This window comes from Streptopelia decaocto (genome assembly GCF_964273445.1).
Source record: "Streptopelia decaocto genome assembly, chromosome: 3".
NCBI lineage: Eukaryota > Metazoa > Chordata > Aves > Columbiformes > Columbidae > Streptopelia > Streptopelia decaocto.
The window spans coordinates 109,022,068-109,037,659 of record NC_138656.1 but is presented as its reverse complement, the minus strand read 5'-3'; the positions used below and the strand labels follow the sequence as shown (position 1 = coordinate 109,037,659).

The 15,592-nt window shown below is 41.8% G+C and overlaps 1 protein-coding gene across 4 annotated transcripts in view; it reads right to left on the bottom strand.

The window, feature by feature from the left end:
- The window catches only part of VSNL1 (visinin like 1), a 91,937-nt gene that overhangs the window by 51,413 nt on the left and 24,932 nt on the right, over positions 1 to 15,592 (bottom strand). For all 4 annotated transcript variants that reach the window (XM_082048274.1, XM_082048276.1, XM_082048275.1 and 1 more), the window contains one exon: positions 45 to 211. In XM_082048274.1, the coding sequence (XP_081904400.1) occupies positions 45 to 206 (162 nt within the window). In that variant the 5' untranslated portion in view covers positions 207 to 211. The remainder of the gene's footprint in view (positions 1 to 44; positions 212 to 15,592) is intronic.

Below are 15,592 nucleotides of genomic sequence, written 5' to 3'. Positions count from 1 at the left end.
GCAACTTTTTCTACAGCCATATAATAGGAACTTAAACAACTTACTTTTACGTAGAGCTGCTGAAACTCTTCAAGGTTCAGTCTACCACTTGGACAGTCCTTTAGAAATCCTTTGTACCACTGTTTTAGCTCGTGTTCATTGAACTCCGTGCTCTTCACCAGATCCTCCATCACCTCAGGGGCCAGCTTGCTATTCTGCTTCCCCATTCTGCCTTAAGAAGAAATAAATTAATACAATTAGTCAAGTTGCTGTGAACATTTTAAACTGGAATTAGCGACAAAGCTCAAACACATCACTTTTTTCATACTCACTGCTGTTTTTAGTCAAACACAGCTTCACACATTCACTAGTGACCAAAAACGTAAGCTACGCTTGGATGTCAGATGCTATGAAGACAGATTCTTCTTTCATGTACAAGTCTGAAGCCTGGGAGACAGACTGCTTATTTGCCTTCAAATTAGGTAATTTCTAGTTCTCTTTATACTATGGCTGAAAAAAATGACTTCACTTTTTCTTTGAACTTAAGAAAATTTTTTCACAGATTCATAATGTCTAGAGAATTTCTCTTTATCTTTGTCTTGAAAATCTCTTCTGATATGACACCCACATTAGCAGCTACTCCTCACAGGTACAAGGCTGTGGACAGATAGGCTGGTAATGTACAGCACTAGATGTTCCACTGGGAGGAAGCAACGTGAGAGTCCACACACTTCATCTCAAAAAATGATGAAACCAAAAGGGAAAAACAAATGCAATTTTTATATACATGTATATTTACACATATATATACCTGTAAGTATATGTATATTTATATATTTACTGCATAGTTGATAAACAATACATGGTTTATATTCCATCACTGTTAACTCTGGAGATATCTACTACCTTTGCTATATATATTTTGTGTATATGTTTATAAAAACTAACCACAAAACATACAGAAACAGAAAATATGCATATGCGTAGAGAAAAATACAGTGATTTCAGTACTATTCATGTTGGCCCTTTGAGGTATTTCCAGGTCCTTTGCCCTTTTACGAAACCTGTCCTTTGAGATAGCTTTTGAGAAACCATTTTCTTAAACTTTTCCCCATTCTACTACAGTTTGTTTCATGACAGGAGATGTCTTTCAGTTATTTTTTTATCAGATGACAGACAGTACTTAACTTGTCCTATAGAGAACTGCAAAGTGATGAATAATTTCTTTCATGAGCCAAGCTTAGCATTTCCATTTTTATCTCCCAGTACAGCATCTATCTCTAATGACAGCACCGCATCGAATGCATCGATTTCTAGTCCATAACACCACCCATTCCTCATATTAATCTATTGTTTTTGGCATCTTTCCCTATTTTGAAGGAGAAGCTTCTTTCTCCTCGGAAGGACACAGTTTGCTTTGTCCTAATGAATCAATATATTTATATAACTTCCTTCATGAGAACCTCTCTTGAGCAGGAGCAAAGTTAACCATTCCTCCTGGTCTGTGTGTGGCCAAGACATCCTCCACTGCCACATTACTGGTAGCACCAGGTCTCTTCCTGACCCACCTCCTGGTCCCTGTCCCCTTTGGCCATGGTGCTCCCCTGTCTGTCCTCACCCCTTCCAGCCCCCAGCCCACCAGGACAACCAGGGCTGGCAGCAAACACCTTTGCCAAGACTGCACACGACTTGGCTACACAAACATCCTTAACACTGAGAAGGAAGGTGTCTTTCATCACAGCATTCAGCTGGTACAAAGTTGGGAAATTCATAGACTCATAGAATCATTTCAGTTGGATGAGACCTTCAGGATCATCAAGTCCAACCATAACCTAATTCTAGCACTAAACCCTAAGAACCTCGTCTAAATGCCTTTTAAACCCCTCCAGGGATGGTGACTCCACCATTTTCCTGGGCAGCCTGTTCCAATGCCTGACAGCCCTTTCCAGGAAGAATTTTTTTTCCCAATATCCAATCTAAACCTCTCCTGGCACAACTTGAGGCCATTTCCTCTCATCCTGTCACTTGCTACTTGGGAGAAGAGACGAACACCCTCCACGCTACAACCTCCTTTCAGGTAGTTGTAGACAGTGATAAGGTCTCCCCGCAGCCTCCTTTTCTACAGGCTGAACAGCCCCAGTTCCCTCAGCTGTTCCTCATCAGACTTGTGCTCCAGATCCCTCAGCAGCTTCATCGCCCTCCTCTGCACTCCCTCTAGTACCACAATGTCCTTATGATGAGGGGCCCAAAACTGAATACAGTATTCAAGGTCAGTCATCAGAAAGTACAAAATGCTACATCCCACGGCACTAGAAACTCCAGCCAGAAATGCTTCAACACCTTCAGGACATGGCTGTTAGAGAAGTGCATGGTGCTGCGCACAGATGTAACTGGAGGTGGAAGTGGGCCACCAGTTCTTATGGTGCTTCCAGCAAGCTGATCCTCCTTTCTCAGGCTCTGCACATCCCTCCTCTACCAAGGCTGCAAGTTGCTGCAGAGCTTGCTCACTCGAGGCCCTGCATCTTGTCCGAACCACAAGAACCTGCTGCAAGGACTCACACAGCTGTTAATTAAGGGCAGCACGCTGCTTGCTCTAAACTCATTTTGAAGGTTTGCCAAGATCTCATCCACACATTTTGGTAAACTTAGCACAAATGTGGCAGAGTTCAACCTCTCAGTTAATTGCCACAGGCCTAATTGCACATGCAGATGTCCCAGAAATTAGCCATTTTGACTAAATGATGGGTTTGCAATTTATAGTATTTAGAACAATTGTCCCAGCCTCTTCTTTGTAAACTCCCATATTCTCATGTATGACATTGACCTAATTTGGCATAATCTGAATTTAAATCCCATAGAGACTGAAGTATACTAATAGTTATTTCTCTAGCTCCAACTCAGATGGCTTTTAAGTGAAACAACAGACTGTTTTATTTGTTTTGATCTTTAAGCAGCCTGTTTATTTCCCCCTTTTCTTTTTTCTCCTTTGAACTGTGTTACCCTTTGCAGTCATCAGGTGCTTTTCTTAAGACCCAGGAGACCCTTAAAGATTCTCAGCAACTATAGTAACTACCTTAAGTAGCTTCATAAGGCACCTTCTGGCTCTCTTAATTTATCCAAGTGTGCTTTTACTTGACTCTTTTCACCTGGATTCTTATACCCATTAATATTTAACTCAAGGACACTTACACACGAAAAAAAAGCATCTTCAATGGGTAAAGACTGGGTGGTTTTAAATGACAAATTTTACGCAATAGCAACTTTTCTGTATTTATTGTGTTAGCTTTACAGGTCTTGGACCTGGCACCACACAGAGATGGAAGCAGACAGAACTGTGAATCTCAGCACCATCCTCCAAAATTACCTATGTCGTTTTCAGTAGTGCAGATGTAACACTACAGAAAATGGAGTGTGTCTGCACATATGTGAGAATACACGAGTGAAGAGCCACACACATATACCCACAAATAACCCTTTCTATCATTAGATTTGGAGAAACAAGACACCAGTTTTCTGGCTCTGTGATACAGGTCCTCAGTTTTGGTCAGCTGCTTGTTCCACCATAAGTTGTCCAATAAGTCCCAAACACCTTCCAGCCATCGCTGATGTACCTCACCATATAATGTTTTCTAGTAAATGAAAAACACAGGTGACGTCTTGATAAACACTTCCAGTAACTATTTGTTCCACAAAACCAAGGCAGTATTTGAGGAAGGTATAATTTGGGCCTTCTGGGTTCTGTTCTCTTTATTTGCTGCTCCAGTGCATGATCTGTCAGGCTCTGTTTGAGACAAGGGACTGAACAAGCTGACCAAGCCAGGCACAAGGCCTTCCTGTACCTAGAAGCACAAATTCTTCTTATTTTAAAGTTCTTTTCTTATGGAATTGAATTACAATCTGCAAGAAAGCTCAAGAGTCTCATATAATTATCAAATATAAACTCACACTTCTGGCTCTGGGAGATCTGGCTTATTTGGGAATAAAAACTCAAATACATAGATTATCTAGTTAAACATATTCTAACATCTTCTAGAGTTTCATCGAATCTCTTATTATTATTGAAAAAGTACAATCACCCATTAGCAATGAGTATGCCCCTGCCAACACATTTAATTTTCTAAAATGAAAACTATTTTTAATTAACTTATAATCATGATTTCCCAAACATGCTTTTTCCTTGTGAAAATCTATGAATATACATTAGGAAAAGACAGGAGAGAACAGCTGCACAATCACTAAGTTTTCAAGAGGAGAAAAGGTCACTCTGCAAGCATTTATTTGTTTAGTAATTCTTTTTCTTTTAAACTATAAATTTGTTTCCAACTCCTGTGCTTCCAGCCATGCAATGTGACAATCCAAGCACTGTTATTCATCTTCTGTTGTGTTTTCTGATTAGCAAAAATCATGAGAGGGGAAAAGAAAACCCACAATGCAACAAAAAAGCAATATGCTTTGATTCCAAACCATTGTGGGAAAGAGATTCACAGTAAACAAAGAACCAGGTCCATGGGTGCCACTTAGGATTAGTAAAGGTGTCAAGTGTTTTCCCAATGAGATTACTCTGGCAGGAGAACGCTTATTAATATTAGCAAGGGCAGCACAATCCAGATTAGAGGTCAAGAAAAACACTAAAACTCTACTCTTGTGCCACAAGTAGTAACAGCAATGAAAGCTGAGATTGAAAACCCATCTTGGCTGAAATGCTGCAAAGAGGCCGTCAGCCACTCAGAGAAACAAGCTTTTCAGAAATGCTTAGCATAGTAGTACTTCAGTACTTCATTAAGTAACACCTTAATTGCTGCTTTTACAGGTTCATGGGAGGGTCAGGTCTAAAAGGTAGAATGTTATTAAACAAGCAGTCCCCAGCTTGAAGCAGTCCAGGCTGTGCCAGCAGCAGGCAGGGACAGGGTGAGGATGTATTTACCTGCTCTTTGCCCCACTGGACCTCAGGAGGTCCCAGCCAGCCCTGGAGCAAGGAAAGGGCAGCAGCAGCAGCTGCGGGTTACTCTGAAATGACTCAGCAGCACAGCTTAGCAAACTGATTTGATATGATTTACTGGGGGCTTTGGAGGTAACAGGCATTAAGTCACATGCAGGAAGAAGAATACAGTTCCTCAGTTTTAAGACCATAACTGGTTTTAAAACAGTTTTTTTCCCAGTTTCTCTCTTTCGTTAGATAACTATCCTGCAATGCTATCACGTGTCCCACACATGCTTGTGCTGTTTCAAAAGCTCTCCACTCTCCGCATGATCATCATCCAAACCTCCGGGCCACTGGCAAGGTTTTTTCCCTGGAATATTTTACAGCAATTCCTGCAAAGGTTTATCAGGTCTGCCTCTCCCACTTGGCTCGCCAGTACTAAACTGCCAGTGGGAGCACAGTTTTATAAACCAAAATTTTATTAAAGACCTAAGAAGAAGGAAAAAAGAAAAAAGTTGTAGTGACTTATGACCTACAGAAGCTTGTTTGTTGTTTAACAATTTCAAACCACCTCCAAACTGTTCCTACGACAGCTCCTTTCCCACCTGCTTCCTCTTTTCCCTCCTCTCTGTTCCCCTTTGGCCTCTTTGGCAAGTGTTCAAATGTTCAAAGGGACCAAGTGCAAACAAATATAACTCTGGCTGTCTCTTCCTAACAAAGGGTAAACTGGTGCTGCTGAAGATCTCGTATTTATGCTGAAAAAGGACTCAGATTCCTTTGAGAAGACAGGACCAGCGATGTCCAACCGTGTCCCTAAAATCCCAGCTGTGTGTTGTTTTGCTTGCTCTCCTCAAACCCAGCTATATAAAACCATTTTATTTTCAAGTTGAGTCATGAAAAGCGTCGCCAGCAGGTTGCTGGAGGTGATTCTTCGCCTTTGCTCAGGACTGGTGAGACACATCTGGAACACAGAGACCAGTGCTGGGCTCCCCACACCAGACAGTTGTGGACACACTGGAATGAGTCCAGCGAAGGGCCATAAAGGTGATGAAGGGACTGGACCATCTGTTATACAAGGGAAGGCTGAGAGAGGTGGGGTGTTCAGCCTGGAGAAAAGGCGGCTCAGGGGGTCTTCTCAATGTGTTTCTAAATACCCAATGCGGGGAACAAAACTGGCAGAGCCAGCATCCTCTCAGGGGTGCCCAGAGAGACAAGAGGCAATGGACACACACTGAAATTCAGGAAATTCTGTCTGAATGTAAGAAAATACTTCTACTATGCAGGTGATCCAACAATGGAAGAGGTTACCCAGATAAGTTGTGAAGCCTTCATCCTTGGACATACTCAAAATCCAACTGGACACTGCTCTGGGCAGTCACCTCCAGATAACCCTGCTTGGGCAGGAGGTTGGGCTGGAGCATCTCCAGAGGCCCCTCCAACCTCAGTGATTCTGTGACTCTGTGAAACAGTTGGAGGGAAATGGGGCAGTCATGCTACTTAACTTTCAGTATCCACAGTAGCTGCCTGGTTTCACTAATTTTCTTCCATGGGTAGCTGAGAGAAAAGGGCTCATCCCAAGGATTGTTTGGAGAAGACGTGCTGGTGATTGCAGACACCTCCCTCCCCTCACTGACTCCAGGAGTGCAGGGAGATTCACCTTATGTCCCTGGGCACAGGCACCTAACTGAACAGGGCTACCCCAACTCATCTCAGCGTATTTTGGCTGCTTTGACACCTGCCCACATTCGTGCTCTTGTTTTCTCAGTAATCCTGCATGAGATGAAGGGGTTAGTCAACCAACATCTCTGCACCCTCATGCGGTCTGTGCATTAAATGAGTTCACTTGTATGGTGCATGTTTTTCTTGCTCTTCCCTGGCTCTGGGAAATGGGAATGAATTTGTGGACTATGCCAGAAGCAAATGAGAACACTCGCTTTGCCAGCTCAGCTGTGCTGGCAGGCACTCATTAGGCTGGAAGGAAAGCTGTGCTCCATCCCCACCCCTCTGCCCACTCCCAGCCCACACGCTCCCACAGGAACGTGCTGACTCCTGGGGACTACATGTGAAATTCAGGCATTGAGCAAGCAAGGGTGGTGGGTGTCTTTGTAATCTTTGATACAATGCAAATCTATACACGGTACATTAAACACTGTATAGACTCCAACATACATACCTACGTAGGGGTAACAAAACCCCAAACAATTAAATGCTGGGGAAAGCAAATAATTATGTGTATAATCTACAATAACAGAATAATTTCAGTATTATTTTTGAGCAGGCAGTTTATCAAATTTCCAGATGTGTGCTGATAATAACTATAACTCCTGACAACTCCCAGCCTTGTTCACTTTTCCTCATGCCACTTCCAACACTGCCTTTTCAGACGTGACCTGGGGAAAAACTAATTTTGTCTTTTACCATCAAATCAGACTAAGATAATAAGAAATAAAATGAAATCTTACAAGCACTTTCCCCCCACCTCTCCCTTCTTCCCAGACTCAACTTCAGTCCCAATTTCTATACCTCCTTCCCCCAAGTGGTGCAGGTGGATGGGGAATGGAGGTTGTGGTCAGTTCATCACACCTTGTCTCTGCCGTTCCTTTCTCCTCACACTCTTCCCCTGCTCCACTGTCCTTCACGAACTGCTCCAGCATGGGTCCTTTCCATGGAGACACAAATCCTGCCAGCAAACCTGCTCCAGCCTGGGCTCCTCTCTCCACGGGGCCACAAGTCCTGCCAGGACCCTGCTCCAGTGTGGGCTTCCCACAGTGTCACACCCTCCTTTGGGCATCCACCTGCTCTGGTGTGGGGTCCTCCATGGGCTGCAGGTGGATCTCTGCTCCACCATGGACCTCCATGTCTACAGGGGGACAGCCAGCCTCACCATGGTCTGCACCATGGCTGCAGGAGTATCTCTTCCTCCGGTGCCTGGAGCAACTTGTCCCCTCCCTTCTTCACTGGCCTTGGTGTCTGCAGAGTTGTTTGTCTTACATATTCTCACTCCTCCCTCTGGCTACATTTGTGCAAGTTTTTTTTCCACCTTCTTAAACATGTTATCCGAGAGGTGCTACCACTGGCACTGATGGGCTCAGCCTTGGCCAGCAGTGGTCTGTCTTGGAGTCAGCTGGCATTGGCTCTACCAGACAAGCTTCCAGCAGCTTCTCACAGAAGTCACCCATGTAGCCCACCGCTACGAAACCCTTGCCATGCAAACCCAATACAGATATCTTAAACCTTTTGAAAAACAGGTCAGCCATCTTAGAAGGAACTAGTGATGACAGCAGTTGTCTTTCTCCCTTCACTGTTTCTTCTGTAAGCCAGACAGCTAGGTCCTCTTCAGTGACCAGGAGCCTTCACTTCATGATGGATCATGGAGTGGCATCTGCAGCTCTCCAAAATCCCTATGGGTAAAAGACTCCCTCACATGGCTCAGTCTCATCCTCCACCTCCTCTCTCAAAACCCACGGATCCCAACACACAGCAGCTCCATGCCTGTACTTTGCCAGTAAGGAAGAAGGGCTGTGATAACCTGTAGGAGATGAAAGCAATTCATCTCCAGGCAAGGAGCACCACTCTAGACACCAGGCAGCAGGGCAGAGAGCACCAGACACGGCAAAAGCCGAACAGAGTCAGGCAATGCCGAGCACTGTGGACCTGCTCCAGCTGACCCTGCTCTGAGCAGGACCTTGCACTACAGAGTCCTCAGAGGTCCCTGCAAACCTCCAAGGGTTCTGTGACTCGAGAACTATGGACATCCTTTCAGTAGTAATTTTGTGATAAACTATCAGTATAGGTAGAGTTAATATACTTTCATGATAGTGGTATGTTGTCCACCAGTGACCTCCCGAATGTGTTGTTCTCCCTACTCAGAAGCAAAACTCACCCTGAACTACCAGCTTTCTCATTCATGCAACATAGAGGGCCCTCTTCTGAAATTTTAATCAAACTCCCATCCCAAAACAATGGGAAGTCCATCAGCGAAAAATAAGAATTTGTGTTTGCGTACCATCATACTGAAGTTAGAAGCAGTCATAATCTACTGCTGATAACATGAACCTCAAACTAAGGGTGAAACAAACAGGCTAGGTTCTGATTTATGTTGCACTACAGCAAAAACTGTAATAAATCCAGTGATTTCAGATTACTTTACTGGCTTTATCAAAGATCAGATTCAGGCCTGCGATCTCTGCGTGTAAAAGAAATGGGGAAAAATAGCGAGTAATGACATTAAGGAATGCAATTATCCAATGGAATTAAATAATAAATGGAGAGAAGAGGTTTAAGAAAAAGAAGAGAGATACATTTTAAAATTTTATTTGAAATGAGATGGCTATTCAATTAGATTCAAGCAATAAAGAAAACATTTGAAAGGGTAAAAGCTGTGCAGGAGGATGCTCTAACATAACAACTGGTATGTAGAGCATTTTTTTCTCTAGGTTAATTTATTTCATTTAAAGTGTGGATTTGTTTTCTGTTCAGTATGGAATAAACCAAAAAGCGAGTTCTCTACATTTTCAACATGAAAATCAAGGGCAATACCAGGCTCACCAGTGGCTCCACTGTTGCTGCAGCCCTACGGGTCACAGTAGGTATCTATTCAGAGCCCGATGCTGAAGGTGGCAACTTGTGTATAAAATGACCTGCAGACATGTGCTCTGAAGTACATCACAGGGTCTTATTTCTGCTCCCTCTTCTCACCTGGATTGGGGAATGGCTTATGGACATGCCATAGCTGGCTTCCCTCCTTTGCAAGTAGACATGGAAGGAGATACACAGGATAAAGCAGACACTCATCCGGGTTGTACAACAAGACACGAGTGCTCAAAAGAGCTTCCAGGCTCTATCACTCAGCTTTAGACTTGGAGAGACAAGGACAAAATCCCTCTTTTGCTTGCTCTTTCTGTTTCTTTTCAGACGAAAGGGAGTGTCTGTATTTCTACAGAAAGCTTAGGCTTTGGATGATCATCCTTAATTCCATCATTTGGCTTTGTTGCATGCCGTAACACAAACTTGGGGTTTTTGTTGTTTTGGTTTGGTTTGTTTTTTTCATGTCCACTTCTTCTCCAATATTTCGACAGAATTTGGTGACTTATATGTTCTAGAGAATTCCGTGATTAATTTCTGAAGAGAACAATATGCTTGTTAATGCTGACTGTCAGACAAGCGTGTAAGTACATCTGTTGCCATAGTTTCATTTTGCTATTGGCCCAGCTTCTATCAGCTGTGGTGATCAGTCTGTAACAAGGTGGTATGAGTTGAGGAAGGCACCTCATTTTTCAGTAGTGAAACGAGTTATTTTCTTCACTGTTCTATTCTCTTCAATTTTGTCCTTGTCTATAACAATCTTAAAATGCATGCAGTACATTCACTGTACCTTTTTTTAATAATTCTTATGCTGAATACTGTTCTAATCACCTGAGTGATGGTTAGTCTGATTATCTGGAATGCTCCAACATCAGAGCTTTGATTGATGTGACAAACTTGTTATACACTTTATACCAAATGTAACAGTTTTTGATTGCTTTCTCCGAGGTTTTATTCTAGAATATGGTTTCCAATAGGCTTTCCCTCATGAGATGCCGATATGTTGAGAGAAACCCGTAACCTCCTGGACATCGCTAGTTCAGACTGGCTACTGGAACAAGTTACGCATCGGCACTGTTGATCACTTTCCAAGCCTTGTTTTTCGAAAGAGTAGCTTATACAATTTTAGACATTTCAGAGATCTGTCCACTAATCTGTATTGCACCTCTTCTGGGACAGCTGCTGCAATCTTCTCCTTTTTGGGAGGAAGCTTCACAAGGCATGCCTGAAGACAACAGCTTCCCTGAGTGGGTTCATGTCATCTTCTGCAACCATGGGACAAGATTTATGTAGACTGTAAACATTAATCTAGTTTTGTTTTGACAAACTAGATCAAAATTTCTTCTGCCTATTAGTCTATTTGTAGAGACTAGTGTTAATTAAAATGCTGCTTTTCTTTGAGAGAAACACTACTGATGGTTCATATATGCACCAAATTTTCTTTCTTAGTTTCTGTTTGTTTTTAGACAAATACTGATTTATTCTGTTGTAATTGCCTAGAAATAAAAGTAATACATGCTTTGTGTCCACTTATATTACCATGGGTCTTCTTTTATGCTATCAGTTTGCTTTATTGGTAGTTTGAAATGTAACTATACCCTTATGTTTGATATGTGCAAAGCCAAATTCTCTAAGTTGGTATGCTTACCAAGAGTTACTTTTACTGCTCCCCTTCCAGCCTCATTTTAGTTTGCGTTTGAATCCAATACATGCGTTTTTCGGACCGCACCTCTGACTCATAATTCACTGCGCTCCACTTAATGGTACAGGCTTCACTCTTCATTTCTATCCATAGTCCTCATCGCAGCTCTTAAACAATACTACCCTACTTCCCTGGATTAATCGTATCGAACGTTAGCTGTTTAAATAGTCAGCTGTCTTTGGTGCCCCTGCAGCCAATGGAGATGCCCAGAAATTTCAGAGTGATTCAGCCCATGCAGAGAGAGATGCCTGAAAGAGGCAGGATGAATACATGCATACTTATTTTAAGACAGGATGAATCACCTTCTACAAGTGCTTCTTTCTTTCTGCTGATTGTAGAGGCAGTCTTGTAAACTTGCTCAGATCTGAAACTGGATTTCTAGATACTTAAAGTGAATTAAGAAAAATCCTACCTTGCTCATTGATAGTGGATAACCTAGAATCAAAACACCATTCCTGATGTCATCAGAATAACACAGATCTGCTGAGCCTGATTGTTATTCCTATGTATCAGAACCTGTGTTCAAGTGTAGTTAATGCCATTGCAAGTACAACATGCTGGTCTACCAAATAGAGGCAGTCTTTCCAGAACTGCTATTTACTTCCATCAAAGCAGTGGAAAAAATAACTCTTTTCCATCCTTTTACAGCCCCTGCAAAACCAAAATAGTTTTAAGTATCTGGATTGTAAAGATTGGGCTGCTCAAAATTGTTTCATCGTACCCTTATCATTCCCTGCTTTTTCCTTAGTATAGTCATCAGCCAAATGAAGTCTCGGCATCAAGGAGTAAGGAGAACATTTATTATTACAAAAGATAATATTTTTATAAGAAAGCTCCCTGTGACCATCTAAATGCTGTATTAAAGTTTGGTCTTCTCCAGGTCATTTATAGTATTCATCTCTCTATTCACCATAGCCATGTCTGGCAGTGCAAGGTGCTGTCTCATGGCTGCAGATTCACCGGCAGAGGCGGGTACGGTGAGCATGGTACAGCCTCCTCCAGTCTCTGCTGGGGTAACAGCAGCAGGATCAGTGCCCAGGTTGTTTACACTCTGTTCCCTACTCAGAAAGCAGCGTCAGGGTCTCCCTTTTGTCTTGTTCATGTTCCTGTGTGCTGTGATGACAACTGTGACTGACAAAAGATGGAGTAAAACTCCGAGCAGGGGTATCAGCAGATGGTCTATGAATAGTGTCATGATAACAAAAAAAAAATATAAGCTAATACATAAATCTTTTGCTTCCATTCAATTTCTGCACAAAAAAGGAATGTTTAAGACTCTGGAGTTAGATTGCTTTTGCACATGCATCTATGACAGCTGTGAATGAGCGGATTTCAACTGCTGGTTTTGACCTACGTGCTAAACAACGACATTACTAAAAGCCACATGGTTGTATTATGACAGATACTAACAGAAGTGGTTAGCAAGAAAGCAGATTACAGCTTTTTATTTTACTAAAAACCTTTCAAAGTCAAAACAAAGTGTTTATATCATTGTGGCTAGTGATCCATTGGTGCAAAGCCTGCCCCAAATTCATTATAAACCAATCATCAGAACTATCCCTTGTGACTGCTTCAGATGGAGCATGATTAAATGCAGAGGAAATACATTACTGAGAAGATGAATCATAATTCTGCAGGAAGAAATCAATGGCTTTACACTTTTGAGTTGGACGTCGAGGGGCAGTCAAAATCTTACTCATACAAACAAGTGAGCAAATGAATCACGTAAACAACTTGAACAGGAAAAATATACTTAAAATTTGACTGGTAGCAGCACTATCAAAGAAACACATAAGAAAACCTGAAAATGTTTTCGCAGAATCACAAAACAGATTTTCAATTAAAAATTCCTTTATCACACTACTATGAAATCCAAAGTTTTTCCATCACTTTTGAATTTTATGTTTTGGAATAAATAACCGTTCTACTCAGAGTGGTTTGATGGCTCATTTGAAATAACATTTGAGTTCCTTCAATGCAGTTCTAAGCAGGCAGGTTGGTAACCGTGTCACAGCAACGAGAGGACGAGATGCCTCAGCCAGTGTCGGTCAGGGTGACTCCAGTCAACGCAGCTGCGCAGACACAGGGTGTCCGGCTGGTCACTGTGTTCGTACCTGCCAGCCCTATGTGGCTTTTCAGATGGCACTAGACACCTCTGCTTAAGCAGCCAAATCAGTTCAATGAGTTCTTGCCCACCTAATTTGGACAGATAACTTGAGCCCAACAAACCAGCTAAGAGCCAAAGTGCCCTGTTTTGTTGACACAGAGAAGACCTAAATTGATTCATCAAGTTTATATCTATAGGCTTTCCCTCTGGAGTCCATGAAAGATGCCTGCCTTCCCTTACGCCCCACTTATGCTGGGACAGCTTTGTTATGCACCTGCAGGTTAGGTGGGAAGTAAGGTTTTTGTAATCTAGCTTAACATGCTGATGTTGAGGTGCTGGCCTTGACTAGTATCATTGATGGACATGGGAGCAAAAAGGTCAAGGCTGGGAAAGTGTGAAACTGAACTGGTCCCACCAGGACTGAAATGAGAAGTATTCCTTGTGCTTCCTCCTTTAGGAGTTGCACTTTCCAGAGCTGCCAATCCAACTTCTGTCATAAAGCACACAATCAATTAAAAATGTAAAAATGGCTTTAATGCAGATTAAGAACGTGAGTTCTTCAGTACAGAACATCTATGTTACATGGGCAAACCCAGCGTCAAAGTAATAATGCACATAACCAGTACCTAGTATTTGAAAATACTATAGCTATTTGAAACGACTACAGCTATTTGAAACGAGACTGAGAGATAATATAGATGAGTCTCACAAACCCTTCTTCCTCAAAAGGATGGCAGAGCTCCTAGCAAGGTTATATGTTGAGGGAAAAAAATAATGCATTCTGACATTAATATTGATAGAAACTGCAAAATGAGCAAAAAGGACAAAGCAAAAAGAAAGCTGGCTGTCTCTGAGGAGACTCTATGTCCCCAGTACAGGAGTCTCATTATTATTTCATTACCTTAATGGCAAGCCTCTAAGCCTCATGTATGTCCTTCATAACAAAAACAATTAATTACAAACATAAACCAGAAAATCTCAGATAAGCATTAATTGAAAGCTGTTAGCTATTTCTTCTAGTTTTGACTTCATTTACATAGAAGAGTTTTGAGAGACAGCAAGGTAAAACATGTAACTTTTCATAAGTTCCAAGTATGAATCACAGCATACGGTCTTTCTGCTAAAAGATAAGCCAGAGGGAGGCAGGGAGAGAGAGGAAACCTCTCATGTAAAAGGACTGCACAATTTTGTAATTTCATACATTAAAAATAATTGGAATCATTTCTTCCAACCGTTTTTCCATGAGAGGTCTACTGAAACAAATTTTATAACAACTGATTAGTCTAGCTGTGCTAATGAAACTTATATACTTGCTCAGCTTAATCTGTGTGTGTGCACACAAGCTCTTCTTTTTTTTTCTTTGTGAAATAATAAATGATAGAAAGTAAGAGAGTCTAAATTTCAGTAGTATTTACCATGGGCAAGAGTAATAAAATCTATACTGAAAAAAGAGGAGGAAACAGAGATCTATACAACATGTCACACATTTGTAATGCCACAGCATCCACAAGAACTTCAGTGCCTCAACCTGCAAAGGACAACATACAAGGCAAAGTCTATTGTTTGACTGTTTGTTTTTTACTTTAAAATCTTGCTTTTCAGATTACTTTCTAAAATGCTGGTTTTCTAGGACATGCAGTCCAGGAGTTAGCTTTTTGGTGGTGATAAAGGTGAGATAAAAAATGCTAGCAATATATTTGATTTGGACATCCATGCATGTAGAATTCCTTCGGCAAAGCACATGGGAAGCTGTAAAAAAGGAACAGCTCTGGGACCCGCCATAGCAATGCATCCAACAAAACAGAGAAAAGCAATGGAAATGCAGATAAAAATATGAAAGAAAACAAACGAAACCTATATCAACATTTGAAGCATTATGATTATGAAATCCACGGGAAATACTGTCAGAATTCCTTGAGTTTGTCATCCACCAGGATAAAGCAATTGATTGAGGTTGCTAAGCACAGACAAGCTGACTCAGAAATCTTTTAAAAGGTCTCAAAATTGCAAATCTAAAATATCAGCCTGCAGTTCCAGCAAGTTGTCTAGGAAAATAAAATTTTGTTCTGATTTACTGCTCACCTCTGGAAGATAAGTACCCCCTGGGAAATCTACTTTAGAAAGCCTAGCACGAAAAAGACATTATTATAGGCTATGAATCCTGGAAAGCATGAGGTGTAATTCTAATTCCCAAGGGGCAGGATGTTTTTCCCTGACTTAGGGCTGCCTGCTGCTGAATTTTCCCTGGGAACAGTTGAGGCCCATGGACCTGGAATATCAAGTACTGGATGGAAAAGAA